This window comes from Frieseomelitta varia, unplaced genomic scaffold (genome assembly GCF_011392965.1).
Source record: "Frieseomelitta varia isolate USP_RPSP 00005682 unplaced genomic scaffold, Fvar_1.2 scaffold_909, whole genome shotgun sequence".
Classification (NCBI taxonomy): Eukaryota; Metazoa; Arthropoda; class Insecta; order Hymenoptera; family Apidae; genus Frieseomelitta; species Frieseomelitta varia.
Window position 1 is genome coordinate 793,110 of NW_025110711.1, and position 21,285 is coordinate 814,394.

The following is a 21,285-nucleotide window of genomic DNA, read 5'->3' on the forward strand; positions in this document are numbered from 1 at the left end:
GTTTGAAATATACAGAAACACGTTTTTTTTCTTTTCCTCCATTTTTCTTTTTCTTTTTTCTTTTTTTTTTACGAAGTCGAAATTTTCCGTTTCCCATTCAAATTTCATGCACCAAAGAGTCAATGAACATTCTTGTCGCGTCAGTTTTTCTCCATAAACGTGAAAAATTTTATTTCGAGATGAAACGAACACTCTGCATTCGAGTGCCATTTTAATGCTATTTAATCGCAAACGTATTCCTCGCTCCGACCAATCTAGGTTTTCGAAAATATTTGCAGAATCGTTGAAAAGAAACTAAACAATTTACGTTCGAGTTTCACACGTCTTAAAAGAGAATTCTTTTCGATTTAATTTAACATCAACAAGTTTGATCCAAACACTGTCAATCAAAGCTCGCGATCTGTTTCGTGTTAAGCGAATGTTTGTTCACACTGAGAAAGTTCACGGTAGCACGATAGCCTCTTGGAGCTTCCAGAAACTTTGACAAACATTTGTACTGCATTAAACCGTTGAAATTGTGATTAAAATCATTACGCTCGCTGGTGAGCGAATCCCTGGATTGTTTACTGAATTATGCAATTACGTCAACGAACGAGAAACTTAGGAACTGCAGTTGCTACAGAAACTACAGGTAGGTGCAGCTTACACGTAACTTTAGTGAAACTCCGCGATTATTCGAGACACTGTGAATTTAGAATGGAAATTGTGCGTTAGAGACTTCTTGCAAATATATAAAGTAATGGAGCAATCTTTTATTGTATTATATTATATAACATTTTATAGATTTGTAATAAATGTATATTTATAAATATAGGAAGTACTAAAAAAAGAAAAATTATTCGTTTACGTAGCATCGCAGTTTGAAAACTTTAAAAACCTCCTAATTCAATATCTTAGATTACCCGATAATGAGATTTGTAGCGTGACGATTGTAGTTGAATAACTGCCAACAGCCTAACACATGAAAGGCAACAGTTCCATCTTAGTAACTTTGAATATTTTGCTAATATTTCTACCAATTTATTTCCTGATTTCAAACTTTCCTGAATGAAATATTAACTTTTTGATAGCAATTCGAAGCGACTGTGGAAACTATTCTGGCAATGACACCTTCGCGAATGTCTCTTTTGGATAGTAACAAGTTCACATCAATATCAGCTGATAATTATTAGCACGTATAGAAAGACGAAATTTGAATTGAAAGTTAAACACTTTGCTGAACACCCTGTACACATTAATGAGTACATATAAAACATTTTACACCGTTTATCTACCTAGAAGCAGAGAGCTAACGAAAACACTCCGACACTCTCACCACCAACATCTGATCTCCGAAACGCAACGACGTCCGTCAAACCTCGACATCAGCGTGAAAAGAAAAGGAAAAGCAGAGGCCAGCAAATTAATTAGCTTTTGCCACGGGCAGACGTATCGAGGGGTCGGAGCATAGGTTTGGAGGCGTTTTGGAAAGTTTCGAGCGCCTTAGGCGAGCTGCCGTCAGTCGGTGGCTGCCGACGAACGTAGAGGAACACCGGCTAACTCCCATAAATTCGCCGGAGCTCTCTCACGGTGCTTCTCAAGGCGCAAGCTCGGTATGGGGGAGCTCGCGAGCCATACACACTCGACGGCCAGCCTTGTTTTCAAACAGTCGTCCGGATTGCGTTGGGTGGTTCGCGGTCGTTCGACGCGGTCGTTACAGGGCGGCAGAGTTCCCTCGCTCTCTCATCCAGTCGATGTCAACGCACCGACACACCGCGGAAGCAATGACATCGCGAAACATGGATGGAAATGAAAACTCGAGCAGCTCGCGCCGTTATTGACCGCCCGTCCGTTTCGAAAGCCACAGCGACCAGACCACACCGCGGCCGAATCCCGCTGTTATCGATATCGCGTCGAGGGTCCAGCGAGGATCACCGTGTGTCGTGTGTGATCGCGTACGAACGAACTTGCAAGAGGAAAAGAAAAAAGAGAAACGCGAACAGAGTGAATCTCGGCGAGTCTGGTTGGAGAAAATCCAAATGGAAGGTCTTCTGTCGCAGGTAAAAGTTTGACGATTGTTTGTTTGTGTTTGAATCGATCGGAGATTGTTCGATCGAAGTCGTGTCTTCGCGCTTGCGGGAGGACACTACTTTTTTTCAAAGGAAGAGACAGGTGATATTTAGCCGAGTATCGCCGATCGAACATGTTTGACATTTAAAACAGAAGTCTCGAAGGTAGAAAACGTGGTCGTACGATGTTGTTTGGAGGACGTATCACCGTGCACAGAAGTTTGCAATATTCAAACGACGGGAATCGTATCGTCTCGTAACACGTTTTCAAAGTTTCGCGCGATTTCTTCTGGAAACTGTAGATTCTTAAGATTTTCACCGTCGGTTGTTGCAATCAATAATTCGTATCGGTCATTTTCAATTGAAGTAAACATCTCACGACAAAAATGACGATCTTTGCAAAATTAGATCAATCAACTACTCCCGAAATTGTCTATCTTTCTCGCGCGTAAAAATTCAAACGAACTCAAAGTTATTTAATTGTAACATCGCTGTAAAAACATTCGCGTTTATATTTGGAATTTCATTTTTTTAAATCTCGGTAACCGACACACCGCTTCCAGAATATATTTAAAAACGGCGACGCGCCGCGTTAGATCGTCGATAGCGTGCCATACTTGGCATAGTAAATATACCACGGTATTCGTATGCTAACATCGATTCCCTCTGCTCTTCGAATTCCCTTTGATGTCACCTTAAGCATCGCCATCGGATCGTCTTGCCGTGAGAACATTCAAGAAACCCTACAACTCGGGCCCGTTTACCCGAGCTTGAAAGTTTCCCTGAATCGATATGTATTATTCTCGAATGATCGTTAAGCGATCGTCCCTTATGCAGGTAATAGGATTACGAGTATCTAATTGCACGTCATCCAGCGGAGTGCACCTCTCACCTGTTTACACTAGCGCTGCACCTAACGAAGTTAAAACCCGGTAATTGCCTCAACTGCATTAAGCTTGATAGGCTTGAATGGCACGAAAAAGAAAAAAAAAAAAAAGAAAGAAAGAAACAAAGACAGCATAGAAAAACATAGGGGAAGGGGCTAAAAATCATCGAAGTCGAACACAGAATTGAATTTCTTCTCCTCAACAACATTATGGAATTTAATTCTACGAAAATGAACGATCGATTTCGCAACGTTCATTTCGCGACGTTGTAAATATTAATATAATTCTCGTTAACATGGTTCGGTTCCATGAATCGAGTCGATAATTTCCAAGATTCGCTCGAGATATCGCGACGAGTCGAAGATCGATTTTCCGAAAGGCTACCGGAGCATCGCGATACGATTCCCTTAACGAGGGACCGCGTGTAAGGCCAAATGCCTGGAAGAGAGCTTCCGACGAAGAGCGAATCGATAGAAAGTTTCCAACTGTTCGCGGCTGTTCTAGAAAACCGGCATTCGTGAACTATCCCTTTCGCAATTGTTTGTTATTTCGCAGTTTCGGGTTTCGATTTCGCGGCGGTTCGAGCAACGACTCGCGGCTTCGAATTTGGTGCGTAATTCGAGCCGAGTTTGTTTGATCGCGTGCCAGTCTTGGGACCATTATGTAAAATCAGCCACCTTACATAACCGGAAAATCAATGTTCCACGTGACCTTTCATACTTGGCTGATATCGTTTAATCAAGGATAAACCTTTCTTTTTTTTTTTTTTTTTTCATTTCGCACAGATGCTGCTTCGAATTGCTGACTCGATCGATCGATTTATCCAAGGACTTAGTAGATTCAATAGAGAGAAAAGGAATAAACAATGTCGAGCGCGTGTGTCCAACTCGGTTACGTAGAATTCTAGCCAACGCGCCAGAAACTCTCGAATCGATGAAAGACGACCCGTGTTCTCCGAGAGAGAGGAATGTTCGTACCCCAGCGGCGTGCAGTCGAGACACCTGTTGTGAAGCTCGGACTTGAGCTTGGAAAATTCAACAACCGAGGAAACTCTCTTCGAGAATAATTCATGGCCGCCGGGATCGTAAATTAAATTACATCCTTAAAGGGTTCTCCATCGGTTGTTTCTCCCTTCCTTCGCGTGGAAATAATGAACCGATCGGGTGCAAATAACTACCCACCGTTCCTTGATTTGTTGCAGGATGAGGATCGACGACGCTAATAAAGTCATTATTTCAATAAATTCCCATGAAATTTTCTTCGATATTACACTCGCGGGACTTGACAGAGAAAGTTTCTCCAGGAATGATATTTCGTGTCTGTTTCGAAAATAATACGATACAACGAATTCCTTTTCTTTTTTTAACCTCTTGCGCTGGAACGACGTGCCACGCACGTCGAGAATATTTGGCCCAAAATTGCAACATTTTCTCAGTTTTAAATATATTTCAGTATAACGCAGGCAAAACAAATGATAAGTTTATTACTTCTTAATTTCTGTCCAGTGATATTATACCGACGACTTCAAAAGAAAAAGAAAGCGACAAATTATTGTATACGGTTTCGGTCACTCGTTATGGTCCCGCGAATCAGTTGCCAGCACAAAGACTGGGTTAAAGACTGTCTTTGATATAGTATAGTTATATTATCTATTTGGTGAAATCAATTTATTGACAGGAAATCACATTCAATTTTCTCAACTAACAAGTGGATTCAGTTTTACGTTTTAGCCTTTCGACCAATATAGGTTAAAATCAGTTTACACTTATCTTTCAAACGCTTTCTTTTATCACACGCCTTTGATCCTCCCCATTACGTGTAAATAAAACACAAACCTTCAGGAAATATACATTTCACAAATTTATTTACGAATTTATTTACTCGTCATTATCGAAAGACGAGTCGTTCAAACATTTCTATCTCTTTGTCATACCTAAAGATTCCCCAAGAACTCAAGAACTGAAATAAATTCCTCCAGAATTCCTCAAAGACATCGAAAACTCTCTAAACCTTCGATCGACGATCTAAACGAAGATAAAATTCTTCCCCCCCCCCCCCAAAAAAAATCTATTTCTCAAGCTTCAAATTGAAAACTGACGTAAATCGATCGCGTTTCCTCTTTTTCAGAAACCTACTAGCCGTCTGTGAACGCCGGTGAACCGTGACGAAAGATGCAGCGCCGATGACAAACAGAGCTTCCCCCTATCGAGAAACAATTCCTGAGAGATCATCGCAGGCTCGAGGCAGATCCTTTCCTTGATGAGAAGAGACCTTGGGCTAATCCTTCAGTTCAGAGATAGCTGGTTGGGAGCACGATTGTCGGCACGGAGGAAAAGAAAGAAAAGCCAAGCGGCTCGCGATTGATTGCTCGCGATGGGTCGGAAGCACAAACGTCGCCTGATACCGGAACAGGATCGCAGGATATGCGGCAGTATCTGCTTCTGTCAGTTCACCATTGTCATCAGCTGCGTGGCGCTGGTTTATCTGAGCGTGGCAATCTATATGCCGTCCCACAGGTAAACGACAAGGCTGCATCGATTAATTGACCAAGGCCGATAGTAATTAAGTTACGACTCGTCCGGCCTTAATTTCCTAGAGGAGATCTATAACTTGCACTCTATGACCCCCGGCTTTAACGCTCTATAGACGGAACGTTGTTCTGTTGTTCATCGTTCGAGAATGAAATATTATCATTGACGCAGTCCTTTCTGTTGCTTTTAATCAAACACCGCGGATTCGTAATAATTCTGGACTTTCTTGCAAAATATTATTTTCAATATTATTATATTAATATTATATTATATATTATATTATATTATTATATTAATATTATTATTATTAATATATTATTTCCAATTTTCGGAGCTGAGAAGTAACAAATTGTAGGTATACGATTTCAGTCGTATTTCAGTTTTATTATTAAAAATTTGTTTCGACTGTGCAAGTACGAGAAAATCCACTGCTACTATAATTGCGGAAAAGTAACAGAAATATGTACATACGTAGCAAATTACACGATATTACGAACGAATTACGTTCGTTTCACCTGTTATCAACTCTGTTTTTCTCGTAGAAAGCAGATAATTTCGTATAATTAACATAGCGCTACCAGAAGTTGTTAATAATGTCTGGATATTTATCAACTGTATAGTATACTGAAAAGGTCGGTGCAATTTGTAAGAACAATTTGTTACGCGATGATGGGTTGTAGAGCGTAAGAGATGTAATTCGAATGTTTCCATGATCTCCAGAAAGGAGATTTGACATAGGTTAAAGGTCGCGAGTCTCTAATCGCGAGAGACTTTCTCAGAGATTTTCTTTTTGGTCTCAATGAATTATGAATCACGTTCCCGATCTGGTTACTCCGTTTCTCGATGTTTATTCATATTTCAAAAATGTGTTTCGATCGTTGCTGGCTTTTCAATCGCTCGGGAGCGATCCTGACGCTCTGTCAACGAATTCTTCACGTAGCAAAGCTACGTATTCGCGTAATGCAAAATTTACACGACTCTCGGCGAAATACTAACGAACGCGACGCAATTAATTTCCAGAGCTTTTCACGCGGGGATCGATCCTGATCCGGTCATGTGCCAAACCATTAACACGACCTTAACTAATAATTGTGGCTGGGCGAGTTGCGGGGAATGGTGCTTGACGAGAACCACGGGATTTTGTCCTCAGATCCACGCAACCGTACGGAGAAACGGGACCGACATCGTTTTCAAGAACTGCACGAAATTCAGCAGCATATCTTGCCCGCAGGTTTGCCACTTACGCTCTGATTACGTCCGATCGGAAATCGAGATTTTCTAGAATGACACGAAGGCAAGCTTAATATTAAAATTTAAGTTTCGCCAAAGTTAACGAGAATAATGAATATGCAAGGGACATTTTCATGGACAAACGAAAGAAGTATTAAAAGTTTGTGAAATTCACTTGCAACTATAACGTTAAAAAAGAAAAAAACGGGATTGAATAATGGACTGAGAAAGGTTGATAATGAAATGTTGCGTTCGCTCGACGTTGGCCCTTAATGGATTTACGCGTTTTATGATTGCTATTTATGAATATTTACTGAATATTTAATGTCGTTTTCCAATTTCCTGGCAAGGAAAAGAAAAAGAAAAAAATAAACGAAATTTCTTTCACCGTGTAAAATGATTTTCTTCCCTTCGATACGCGAAATAAAAATTTAATCAACATTTACGTTCGTTATTTTTCAAGCAGAGGGATCTTTGAATCGCACGAAAGAGAAAATTTTTAACCGTTTTCCACAGGGAACTGACGATTGATCTAAACTCGGTGGAACAAGCGAGCGAGGGGAATAAGAGCGTATATGGCCAGACACGCTCCTTCAGCTTGCGGTGTGAGCACTGCGTTATAAATTACTTTCAGCAAAAAATTATGCCAATTAAAATTCGTATATATTTAAAAACTCATCAACGATATCCTGGCTCCATTAATAATCAAATAATTAAATATTTTCAAATCACTTTTATCTACCTTTACGCGAGAGAAACGCGTATATTTTTCGCAATTTCTCAATCCTCCTTCTTACTTTCATTCAAATTGAAATTGAAATTGAAATTGAAATACGCGCTGTATATCTCGAGACGTAAGAAGCGTGCAAGGTAAACTCTCGCCGTCCGTGCATCGTCGAACGTTTTCTGAATTTTTCACGTCGATATCGGCCCTTCGATCGCGATCGTCGAAGCGACTACGTATAATAATTTCCGGGAAAACTTCTCCTAGAGGAGTGCAACGCTCCGGACAAGCAAATAGCTTTCTTTGACAGGCTGTATGCTGTTTTCCCGCGGGAGATAGAATAAATTGATCGGAGCAACTCTGAAAACTATGCTTCCCGCGAGATCGTGCGGGAAAATAAGTTTCTCGAAGCAGCGGGAGATTGTTAAACGATAGACGATAGATTTCACTTCGTGAACAACAATTTCAATTTTCCATTATTCTGATCGCTGAGAATCGTTGTCTTGTTAAAAGTAACGCGTCTTATTTTGATTATTTCGCTCGTAGTAATTACAGAGGTAATTTCTCACTGTGGTTTCAACAATTAATTGAAAATAACGACGTCCGTTGTTGTTCGCGAAGATCGCCATTAACAGTTACTCGACTTTTCAAATGGAATTTTATTTCCATTGTCGTCAACGTCAGAGTCGATTTTTAATCAACCAGCAACATTTTTAATCAACCTGGCTAGATGGAAGTAGTTCGATGAGCGTTGCTTTAATCGAATTAAACGTGAAAAATTCAGTTACACCGGCGAAAGGATCCGAGCACCGAGAGGGGGAGCGTTTCAACGCAACTATCGCGCTATTTTACGGTGGGAACTTTCGCTAATATAGTCGAAAGCGTGAGTGCGAAGCTAGAAAATAAAAANAAAATTAAAAAAAAAAAAAAAAAAAAAAAAAAAAGAAGGAAGAAGAGTTATCGAGCGTGAGTGTGTCGGTTTCTAAAAAGGATCATAGCCGGCGAATAAAAGTGTCGAGTGAGAAAATGGCGAGGAGCGTGACTGACGGAAGTTAATCATCGTGCTGACTAAAAGATTAATTACTTAAAATTCTATGTCCGCGTGTATATCATGCTCCGTTGTCCCGGTGGAAGTTTTTCGACAAAGCCAAGTCTTCGTTCGCGCGAGACACAAACGTTGCCGAGTTATGCTAATGTAATGAACATAACCCGCCAGCCGGTTATACTTCGACGCGCTAACCTCGTTATCCGCTACGTAATGCTTCCGATCGGGTTCGTCGTCTTGAATTACTTTCTAATGGCGTGTTCCACTCGCCTGCCACACCTTTTATCGATCATCTTCGCCTCACGCATCGTGATTTAAAGTAGACCGCTTTTCGCCTATTTTTATTTCACTGTAATACCGAACATAATATCATATATGTATAAAAATGGAATTAGAATCGAGTCTCAATAAAGTTAATTCTCGCGCTTATGTTTCTCGTATGGACGCGTAGCTTTTCGAAGAATTTGCCCTCGTTCGTCGAAGAGAGCGTGACAGAAAGTAATGAAACTAATATAGAACTAGACGTCAATCATACTGAATTTCTATCTACGAGAAACGCACGTCGGACGATAGAATATAAATGACTCTCGAGGGAGCTTCTCACGGCAATAAAGAGAAACGAGTTGCGCGATACTTTTATACTTTTACAGCGAAATTTTTGTACGACCTAGCTAACTAATTAACGATTTCGACAGTAACATAACTTTCAATTAATGTACATTAATGTACATTACGTATATATATGAAATGTATTTTTTCTACAGTCTGATATTAACAGAAGGAAATGACCTTTGATCCTTGAATTATAAAACTTCATTGTTTAATACCATTGATTCGTTGGTATATTCACATAATGTATCTCTCTTATTCCTCCGTATTTTCATCTCCGTTTTATCAAATATGTGAATCATTTCTCGAGAAGTTAAAAAGTTCTTCGGGAAACCTATTGACCCAACAAAACCCTTCTATTAACGTACAATAATATATTAATACACACAATGTATATATTAATATACATATAATGTAATTAATATAATCTTTTTTTCCTACTCAAATTATCCCAATTAAAGTCGAAGTTAATCTGTCGTTTCAGGTGAACATGGCGTCCCTAAAGAGGTACAATTGCAACAATGGCAGCGAGTGTAGCGTGCTTTCGGGAGTGTTCAACTGCAGCCTTGGCCACTGTGTAAACATAAGCGAGCTGATGTTGTGCCACCACAAGGCCGACGGCATCGTCGTCGACAGCGAGAAGGACAACATGAAGCTGAATGGCTTCTTCAGCTGTCAGAGCTCGAGGTGCACGAAAATCAAAAGCCCCTTTAGCTGCGATCGTTATTGCTCGAAGATCCCTACGTCAGACGTGAACGTGTACCTGATGCAGGACGACAACGTCATCACCGCGAGATGCGAACGCGGCCTAGCCCTCAACAAAGCAAATGGAAATCTGCCTGGCGTTAGGTTAACCCCGCCTGAACAATTCTGGGACGATCGGAACGGAAGTATCGTTGCCAGCTGTTTGCACGTGAACAAAGAAGTCGACGAAGTAAGGTAAATTTTCAGACGTATCAACGTGACTATTAATATTCACTTCTAATTAATTTGGTGAACGTTGAAACCTTTGCAAAATGCAGCGACGCAATTTATTTTATCTTTCGCTTGATTGTTTTTTGACATTGAAATGATGGAACTTTTTTTTATAAAAATATATTGATAAAATAAGTTGAAATTGCATGAAATATTTAAATTTCAACCTGTTTCCCGCCTTACATTTACTTATTATCACCTTCATACGTATTAATTACTTTTATAATTACCTTACGTATAATAATGGCTATCAAGTTCGTCAGTAAAATTGAAAATATAGTAAATATAGTAAATATATTCTTTTAATAAATTTCTTACGTCGCGTGTTAAATTCGAGATTAAGTCGAGCTACTCGAAAGAAAATTGGAGAAGGTTTTCACGCAATGGAAAATCGAATTAAATGTAAATCGTTCCCCCGATAAATTATATGTAATACATGATGAACAAGTAACTTTGTGTTCGAGTAACAATGAATCAAACTGTTGCGCCTACCTTCGTGCCACTTATTTAGTCGATACTCTTTAATGACGTCACCTCGCGACAGCTAAGATTTCGCGAAGCCGGTGAAAGGTTTGTGTAACGCTTACCAGTGAACTCGAGAGAGAGCTGTCTAGCGACGTAATTAAGACGTCAGAGAGCAAACAATCACGTGCATCCATTGTCTCTAGATTAATTCGATCGATGTCTTTGCGTTGCTAATAATCGTTTTAAATTCAATTGCATCGACGAAATACTTTACGTATTCACAATATATATTTTCTATTATATGAATCTTCGAAATAACACTCTTTCAAGATGGTCATTGACGAGTAAAATATTTGAGACACACGAGGAGAACGTTATCGTCAATAATAAATAAACGAGAAATGTCAATGTTTTTCGACTTGATAGTCAACAAGCACTGAATAGCAACAGTTGTTGAACAAATGTCAAACGTGTGGCATTTGATCGAAGGTTCACATGGTTCAGTAAGATGTCATCTGACATTTGGTTAAGATAACGGATCAAATTTATTGGATCAACAGCACGTTTTCATTACTACACGATCCGTGAATAAGTGATAAAATTTTGTTTGAGAAGGCATACGAATTAATATCATTAATGTAATAGAACTATTATCTATTATATTAATAGAATATAGTAGTATATATTATATAATAGAATATTAATATGATAGAACATGGTGGGTGTATTATTCAGTATCCAGAACGCCTGTCTAGAACGATTCAACTGGTCAGCCAGAGAAGTTCGATGTATTTGGCCACGACGGAGGGGTTAATGCCTCCCCGGGGCTAAATGGGCCGGGGTTCCCTTCGTCTCTATGTATTTTGTCCTTGTGTATCTTGCGGCTTTCACTCGCAGCAATTCGTGCCTTTTCAAAAAAGCAGGAAAGAGAGAGAGAGAGAGAGAGAGAGAGAGGAAAGGCCTGGAGGTAATCGGAGAAATCGCACAATGGACTGACGAAAAGCTGTCTTCCTCGGTCGTGCAAACCTACGCGATAAAACGGCAATTTGTGTCCTCCCTTTCCGAGTCGATACTCGATTCCACCGGCTCTCGGAACGAGCTGGGAGAACCTCGTTGAGCGTGAAATTCCTGAACGTGTTAGCTACCGTGAATCATGTTACAATACATATTCGTGGAACTGTAGAACAATCGCATTAATCCGCGCCCCAATTTGTACCAATAGAATTCGTCATCGCTTTCCTAAATTATTTTGCACGGTACACGGTTGGTAAACATGAAATTTCTGATCAAGACACCTGTACTTCAAAGCTCTATGTTCCTGGAAGTGTTCATGGCAAAAAGTTGGTGAAACATGAAGTCTTTAATGTTCAATTGAATTGAAGTCTCTAATTTTATATTACCGCGTATTGTCGAACGAAATCAACGGTATTTTATATTATTTTCAATCCTTTGGATATTTTAAATATTTTCGGATAAACGTGTCTGTTGTTATATAATTTCCTATGGCAAGTGTCGAATTATTTCGTATCATTTGTGTATCACGCGTTTCCACATATCCTGATTCTTTAGGTCTAGAAGACGCCGATAAGGGCATTTCCATGGCAACCATTGATCCTGCGGCTCTGCCCACCGATTCACCTCTATCTTTCTAGTTTGTCCGACTCGTCTCGCGTTTTCCGCGCGTTTCTTTCATTTCGATCCTTCATCCGTTCTCTTATATCTTCGTCGGAGGTTGCGCGGGCGCAGATAAGAAAAGGGGGTCGACGAATGTGAGCCACTAGAAGAACACGGAGAAAACTTCTCATACACCGAGACACACGAAAATAAAAAGAGTCGTTCCGAGAGACGTGTATCCGAGCATTCGCGGTCGGAGGGAAGCGAAATTTCTCTCGAGAAATGTGTTTACGAAGGAACGTTTTATCGAGGAAGATAGCAGGAAACGTGGAATATACCGTTCCACTTTACCAATAATTTGTTTTCTGGATGAAACCCGACGCGTGCGAAAGTTGCACGTTAGAGAGAAGGGTGTTCAATTGATGGTACGATTCGAAAATTTGCAGAGAACACAAATATTATTGTTTATATTGTTGTTATATTGTTGTTTACGCACGAAGCTTCAATTTCGAATAGATTCGACTACACGCGATGCGTTTCTCGCGCTTGCATTTCTCTACGTGTCTAACAAATACGAACGAGTGTAAATTGTTCTTTTCAGATCAGCACGTTCGACAATGAAAACTCAACAATGTCAACTTAAATTTCTTTCATTAACAGCTCTTGTGTTTCTGTCAACGTAATCCTGCCCTAAGCATTACGTAATCCTGCCCTAAGCATTACGTTCTTCTAACCGTTCTTTTTCTTACCCCAAAATGAAACCCTCTGCAAAAAGATATTGAGAATGTAGTATTTCTCACATTTGCGATAGCTAATCAGCTTCGAATCATGCCAGCAATTTATTGCCAAGCTCATGTGTATCGAGTGTTCAGTATCGATTTAATCAGAAACGTTGCGCCCCTCAATGTTGTTCCATATTTTTCACGCAATTTCACTTCCTTCAGAGATGTATCGCTAACGTGAAATTTGCCAGAGAACTTCGTCTCAAAATACGACGCGTATCCTCTCGCGTATTTTCTGAAATAGCCGCGTCGCAGGCTACGTCGTTTCATAAATCGTGTTTTGACTTCTTTCTCGCAGGACGGAGGATTGCGTGAACGGCACCTTGTTACGGGATATACCGGTGCCTCAGCCGAGCATCAACTTTACGAGTTTTCTGCATATATACGAGAGGAGTTTAGAGTATCCTGTGGATCCTGCGAACGTCTACGTACCGGCACAAAGATCCCTCACAATATACAATAGTTCCCGCCTTTACATCAACTTCGAAGGTTGCGTCAACACCCTGAAAGGGGAATGTAAAGATTTCCTCGCCACTCACGGCCGAGATGGCGACAATCAGACGGCGCAGAGTCGATACCCCTGTTACTACAATCAGGTATGCTGTCCCTCGCGACGTTTCATTCCGCTTCAAATTCATGCGTTATCTTTTTTTTTTTTCATCTCTCTTTCCTCTTCTTCTCACTCTGTTTTTATTGCTTTTACATAATTTCGTTGATCATTCGTTAAGTTCGTAAATATTCATTTTAAATGTTCTTTTTTTTTTTTTTTTTTTAAACAACCTGCTTGCTGCTTCGAACCGCGATTCCCGCATGCACGTTTCTGTCTCTCTGAAAAGGATGTTTATACGCACTGATTTACAAAGAGAAAGGAAAGAGAAACGTACAAAGAAAGCAGTACAGATCCCATTGAGAAGTTTTTCGATTTTATAATAGTATTCGAAACTACACTCTGTTACCGAGAAGCAAAATAACGAGAGTTATCCTACCATTACAAAATCCATTCGAAAGGTAAATAATATTCCGCGCGAAAGGTTCGCCAAGCTTTGAAACAGAGAAGCGTTGCAGCCGCGGCAGGATAATTTCGTTAGAAAAACAACACATCGCTGCTTTCAACTCGTAGTCTAATCAACTTTTCAATTAAATCGATCCGCCAGCTGGCCGGTATATACATTTTAATTCGTTTCGGACTCTGATGGAATCGGCATCGAACGAAATGAAATTTTCGGCGGTAATTTCAACAGGCAACATCGAGCAGGAATTATGGTGAATTTTCGTGCAATTAAACTTTTCGCTATAACTACGACATTCGACAATTAAAAAGAAAAAGAAGAAAAGAAAGATGTTTTACGAGACAAGAGTGTTATGTAATAGTCGCCTCGTTTTGTACCAACGAAAGGCACAGAGTAATTCGATTTAATGAGTAATTCGAGTAGAACTGCCTTTTAATGAACGCGAGCTACGTGTTTCCCCCTTTCTTTTTTTTCTTTTCTCCTTTCTCCTTTCATTTCTCCAAAAGGAAATACGTTACTGTCGCAGTCGTTGTTCGATTTTCCTTAATTGGATCTTCAACGAAATTAAATTTGTAGTGGAAAGTGTCAGGCAACTCTTAACGATCGGTTCCCTCGTCTTCCACTTTCACGAATTAAATTACAAAGTCCGACGAGGCGGGCTGCATTTAATTATTTCTGCATTTTTTTTCCCCTCCCCCTCCCGGTCGAACTTCCGTTCCACGGTTCCACGGGCAAGTTTCGAATTGTATTATAAAAACGTTCCATCGTAGGCGCGGGCTTTCGTCGAATTTTTAATGGAACACCCTGTGTGTTCTGTTTTACGCACGACCTCGACATCGAAACAATTTCAGCCGATCTCTGTGTACAATATTTCGGAACGACTGGCGATAAATTATCATTGGAAATAACGCTCGTGCGAGTGTCGTAGAAATCGTTCGATGTTTAATTAATGAAAACACCGGTCAAAGCGGGATAATTGGAACGAGCATTAATTCGAAATTAATGTCAGTGGTTGTTTTGCCCAGAACGGAATCCTTCCCGATGTCCTTTTTCAACAATTTTCTGTGCAACTTGAATAACGTCAACGTTTGAAATTGAATGATGTAAGCGAAATTCCTGGTATCTATTGAAATATTCCGAAAGTCTACGAGAAACAAAGAGTCTCGCGAGGTTAGTGACGAGAAATAAGGTTCGGTTAAATTTATTCCCGAGAACAATGCTTCCATTTGAGGAGGAAAGGAGACAGAAAGAATGTAAAGAAGACCAGAGGAAATTCCACGAAGAAGTTATTTCATTCTTCATCAAGAATTCCTACCGCTGGTAACCTAAATCTTAAATTTCTTCAAAACCGGCACTTCTGGCTACCTTTGCTTTTACATTATCAAGAACGTCTTTTCAACGTTTTTTTTATGTACATCCTTTTCAGTAAAAAGACGCGGGAAATACATCAAAGAAATCGTAAACTACCGTGCCATTACACAGCATAGTGTGTCATAGTGTAGGAGATGTAGCAACGACATACATATATGTACGTTTGATGCTTCTCTTCAATATGTGACGATTAGAAGGTAGAGTCTGGAATGATTTACACCTCAGTTTTCACAATTATTGGATACGTTGATCACCTATTTATAAACAATCATTAAGATACATTCAATAGATGGCAACATAGAATAACAGAAAAAACACATGGAAACCGCGTAGATATTCTCAAGATACATTCAGTCACGTTCATCTAAAATTTACTCTGCATATCTATACACCATTCTTTCAATCCCCATCACAATCCCCATTCAATATCTTCGTTTATCTCCAACTCTCGAAATGCAATTCGTACCAAATATTTCTATTTCACAGCCATAAATAAACACCGCGCGTGTTTCAAGCTAGAGCTGTGGCTCTTAAGAAAAGAAATTCGAAATTTTCTTGCACTTTAGAATTGAAGAATCACGATCGAATCGAATTATCCGGGCTCACAGTTGTCTGGCAGTTATTTCGAGCCACGCGCCACGAGGCAATTGCTCGACGTGCCCACTTCCTTTCTTCCGGTATTTCCCCCGCGGCTTCTAATACCATTTGTTGCAGAACAACTCGTTCTTAGTCGTGGCACGATTCGATTTGAACAAGACACGGACGGAATTGCTGATCGCCATCATCGTGCCGTCGGGCCTGTTCGTCATCAGCCTGACGACGCTCGTTATCATAACGCGGTCGGTGCAGGTCGGCGACGACGCGAAGATGCGTTGCCGTTACTGCGTCGACAAGCAGGAGGTCGAGGGCGAGGACGAAGGACTCGTCGAGGCTACGCCATCCTCGTCCCAAGGTCAGATGAACGAGAACGAGATCAAAAGCATGGCGCTCTAGCAGTTTAAGCCGAGCACCGTGCTCCGTTACGAGAGAGTGCCGTTGATCGACACCGACGAAGCTGAAGACTCTTTCTGAGGTGCAGGACGAGCGCTGCTCCAGATCTCGATTAGAAATTTCATCGGCAAAGTGAACAACTGAGTCGACTCTCAACTCTCCCCGAAACAACTTTTCAGTACAATATCTCGCGTATTTTTCGCGCAAAGTAATGACCATCGAACGTTACTGAATTTCCTCTAGAAGTTAAGTTGTCTGGTGTGGACGCCGCTTAACGAACCTCTCGTTACTTGCGGAACGAAAGAAGAAAGTGTAGATGTGTGTTAATGTTTGTGTGATAATTGAATGGCAGTACTAAGGGGAAATGTTAAAAACGAACGTTGTGCTCTAATCGTGCAAACGCTTCAGCTGCATCGCACTGTTTACAAATTGACCGACTGAAACGCTTTCCGCAAACGATCATCGACTCGATCAGCCGCCATGTATGTACTTTCGCGAAAGTATGAAACGAAGGAGTAGAGACGATCGACAAGCATTTCATGTAAATATACGGCCGTAGGATGAGGGGGAGGTGCACGCGTGTTTAATTGGTTTTGCGTGGTCAATCGCATTTTTGAAAACTGAAATTAAAAGTGAAGACTGATTTCCTTTATTCGGTGACGTACAATCGCTTTTGCGTCCAGCGGATTTTTCTATCTATTTGGACGAACAAATTATCCAGCGTATGTTGAGTTCGATTGGAATTTAATCGATTGGCCAGTCCGATTTGTTGTTTGTAACATGCGGTCTCTCTTCGTGCACTTTCCGTAAGAGCGCACAATAAAATGTGTTCGAACCGAATACTACATCGTTTCCACTATTATTCGATCGTAGAAGATTTCATCAGTCGTTCGATATATCACGGGAAAAACCAGAAGGAAATGCTTGGTGCAGCACAAATCAACGGATAATAAATTCTCGATTCTTCGAGCGAATGTTAACACATTAAAGATCGTATTTTTCCTCTTTTCACGATTAAAGAGACCAAACATAAATGACTCCAAGGATCTTGCATCAATAATAAATTAAATTGAAAATAATTGTCAACTGAAAGTGACAAGACAAAAATTCTCCTATTCTTTAAAATCTCCGTAAAATTATCGGCGATGTGTTAAAGCGAAAGCTTGCGATTAGAATGGATCTTTAGATCGTCTTCCCGGCGGAGAGAAAAGACGGAGGTACGAGAAAGATAAAAAGTTTAAAAGTAAAAACAAGAAAGTTCAAAAGTTACCCACATTAGGGGCCAAAGTAACTACATAAATAACTGTCTAATCGAATGTTTGTATAAATCGTATACGAATATTTTACATTATCACCGTTGCCTTGAACAATTTGTGACTGCTTTGACTAATCGTGCTAACAAAATTATGTTCAACGCATGTATTGATATGTAATTTGTAAAAGATTGCAGGCTGGTATATTGGATTATTAGATGTAGAAAAAATTCTATGCCCCTAGTTTTATATTCAACGTAGAATAGCTACTTATTCTCATGTTTCAAAACTGGAACCTTTTCAACTCCTTTCATACAATAATTCATCTTGTCTTTGTATCAGGAATTTTTTAGACACAGAGAGGCAGAACTGTTAGAACGCATAAGTAGAATTAAAAAATTTTGAAATAATTTCGCAGAACAACGTATGCAAGTAAATACATAAAACTATGAGCGAGTAATTTTTTTTCTACGCCTAATATTTTCACTTGAGAAAGTACCTTTTACTTTGCCTTGAATAGTTGAAAAAGTAAGATTATTAGTGAAATAATCTCGGAACCTAACATAGTTAACCCGTAATTAAAGGAAGTGGATTTGAGTCAAACGTTCGAATATTGTATCATAAATCCATAAACACGCGACGAGTATTTTCTGACTGTATACAATAAATATATTTCGTAAAGGAGGATGTAGAGAGAAAGTAGAACGAAAAAAAGAAAAGAAGGCACCAATGATAAAATATAGTCGACCGGTTAGTTGTAAAAAATTCATGTCTCTCGTCCGTGCGCGCGCGATAATTCAGGGCACGGACGAAAAATACCGCGATGCTTTCGATGTACATGGTAGATTAGAGAGAAAAAAAAAATTGATTCTGTAAAAGTTATTCGTTAGGTTCTCCAGTTTTCGAGCGTACACTGAAGCCGACTTAACCTCGGTTGATCTCGAGTTTCGACTGTCAACGAACGTACACTTATATTTCACACTTGATAGTGTTGTAAAGCAAAGAATATAAAAGCGTAGAATATAACGTACATATATAATAAATATATAATACCTATGTATATTTCATTTCGAACATTACGACTGCCTATTATGATGAAAATTATGGCGTCGTTCGTTTGCGATGAATGCAACTGAGACTTGATCAGAGGGTTGAATTTTTTTTACAGGCTATCACAGGGTATTTTTACAATCGTCAGAATATGTATCTGAGATTTTACAACTTTGAAATTGATACAGTCTCGTTCAATCTTCAATCAAATTAGCTGCGAAACGTTGAGTTTAATTATCAGGTCAGAAATTTCATTTTTCGACTTTGAATCGTGCTATTGGAAAAACTTTCTAATTCAATCGCGGAAAAAATTCTTAATTCATCGACGGCATAATGTAATCGTAAATGAATGACGCCATTCTTTCGCTAGCATGAAAGTTTCTGTTCATAAAATAAATGTAAATATGATGCGTGTATTGATTATAAAAATAACAAGAAATGATAGTTGTTGTGTGAATAAATGTGTCATTCGACAGTTGCTGCTTCAAGCTATTCACAGTATAACGAGAAACAATTTACTTGTTGTAACATATTAATATTCGATTGAGCAGCAACTAATTTTCGATCATTGCATTATGTTACTCTACTGATTGAAACATTTTAGATTAAATTTAATTCATTGACAGTAGAGAACAAAGAAATATCTTCTTGACAATTTTCAAATTAAAATCTTATTTAAAGAGGACTTTTATGTTTGACAAATATAGATCATAAGCTGGTATACAACATGTAGACAAAAAAGAAAAAATTGTGTTATTGACACAAGTAAAATATAAACAATTAATAGACTCATATACATTTTCATATTCGTCACAGTCTATGTGCCTTCTTCCGTTTACGCTGAAGTTGATAAACTGTAATCAATCGTGTCTTCGAATAGCGTAACTCTTTCGCTACAAGTTTACATGAATCAAAAGCATTCCTATTGTGGAGGAATGTCTCTATTAACTTTACAGGGAACAATCAAATAAAACCTTTGATCAACTATAAATCTAGACGATATTGTGAAACGAATTAAATTTCGATGAAACAAGGGGCAAAAGAATTTTTTCAGCGAATTAAACAGCGAAAGAGTTAAATAAACTGCGTCTATAATGTATTAATGTAAATTGAACGGATCTGTACTTATACGAACAGTATATATATATATATATATATTATATTATATGATATATTTATGTTATATCCGTTTATCGTCTGAATATATTTGTAATAACATACATGTATGAAATAATACAACTTATATGTGTCGTTTATAATAAAATAACTGTTTATCAAATTTCTAGTTATTTTATATAACTTCTATTCCTTTAAATCTGTACAAAAATATTTCCATTCGAACGTTTAATTCGACACAAATTCATATTGTTGCACTTACTTCGGTTATTAAAGAAACGATTTGTCATGCATTGCATAGGACGGAAACAAGCGTGCATGTGAAATGTACACGCGATCATAGTGCATTTATACGAAGCAAAACCGATAGTATAATGAAACGATTAATTTTTGTTAGGCAATAATTTAGATTTCCAACTGTAAATATGTCAAACATTTCATGGTGATCCTTGAAAAATTAGATCAGTTTAATCGTCGTTTGATATTTTTTACGAATCTCAAATTATTGTTTTTCTTTAGAAAGAAAGAACGAAATTAGACTGAATGCAGAATGCTTCATACGCCAAACATTTAAAATTTGATATTTCTTCGCAGCATCGAGAACGATGGTGTTGTATGAATAAAGTACAGCTTCTATCAGAATTTATTAGCTAACATATTTTCGATTTCGGCTAACTGAAAGCGAAATATGAACAGAAATAAATATTATACACTTCCTTTCCTCTGCTTGTGTATACCTGTTATATTCTCGACGCGTAAATGTAGATGAAATACTTATTGGAGCTACAGAAATACGTATTTCCCATTCCCTCTCTCTATATTACGAGCTGTTTTATAATTCTAATTGAATCCTAAAGTTTACTAGGTGAAAAATTACTGTTCGAGAGTTTTCACGTTTTAATGAATTTTTCGATTTCTTTCAGAAAATAACGTAAGCATTGAGGACAAACGTACAATAACGTCGTCGTGAGTTGCGTGTCTTACTGCATTTCTTGTCGAGCACACATCTCAAAGAAGCTACGGAATAAGAAACGACAGAGCGATTGCATTTACGATATGTACTGGTCACTTACTTCCACCGTGAGTGAACTTTTTCCTCTTTGTGTGATAAATGAATTTTTTAGAATTAAATTCAGCCGAAGAGATAAAGTGAAATTTAGTCAAAAAGAAAGAAACACGTAAGAGTAGAAGAAATCGATATAACATTTCCAAGTTCATTGATTATCCTGATGTTCACAGCTGCTCTAATTTTTATATTTATGAGACTCGATGATCAAATTTCAATTAATTACTATGCCATCACTCTAATAAAAAAAGGAAACAAACTCGAGTCCCGCTGACGGCTGTCAGAATCGGAAGTAGGTCGAGATCGAGTACGTTCAACGTCGAATCAACGTGTCAAACAATCGAATTATTTTAATTCGCTCGTCTCCCTATAGCTCTTTAATTACAAATACCAATTGGTAATGACATTTTTCATTTTTTAATGTATTATATATTCGTGACCCAAAAAGAAAGAATATTCATACGCTAGATAAAGTCCGAACCTTACACGAAGGGTTGAAACCATCAGATCGATACAGTA

General features: G+C 38.8%; 2 protein-coding genes across 3 annotated transcripts in view; one reads left to right on the forward strand and one right to left on the reverse strand.

Moving 5' to 3' along the window:
* Positions 1-21,285, reverse strand: part of LOC122537448 (cilia- and flagella-associated protein 298) — a 99,320-nt gene that overhangs the window by 69,734 nt on the left and 8,301 nt on the right. The gene's annotated exons all lie outside the window — the stretch shown is intronic.
* Positions 1,636-19,859, forward strand: LOC122537446. Of its 2 annotated transcripts, none has more exons than XM_043670603.1 (6): positions 1,636-2,039; positions 5,063-5,451; positions 6,487-6,697; positions 9,559-10,013; positions 13,209-13,506; positions 16,006-19,859. In XM_043670603.1, exons 2-6 carry the CDS (start codon positions 5,309-5,311, stop codon positions 16,282-16,284), a joined length of 1,386 nt encoding a protein of 461 aa, XP_043526538.1. In that variant the 5' UTR covers positions 1,636-2,039; positions 5,063-5,308; the 3' UTR covers positions 16,285-19,859. The 2 variants fall into 2 exon arrangements, with proteins under 2 accessions (XP_043526538.1, XP_043526539.1); XM_043670604.1 differs by having other exon boundaries at positions 6,617-6,697.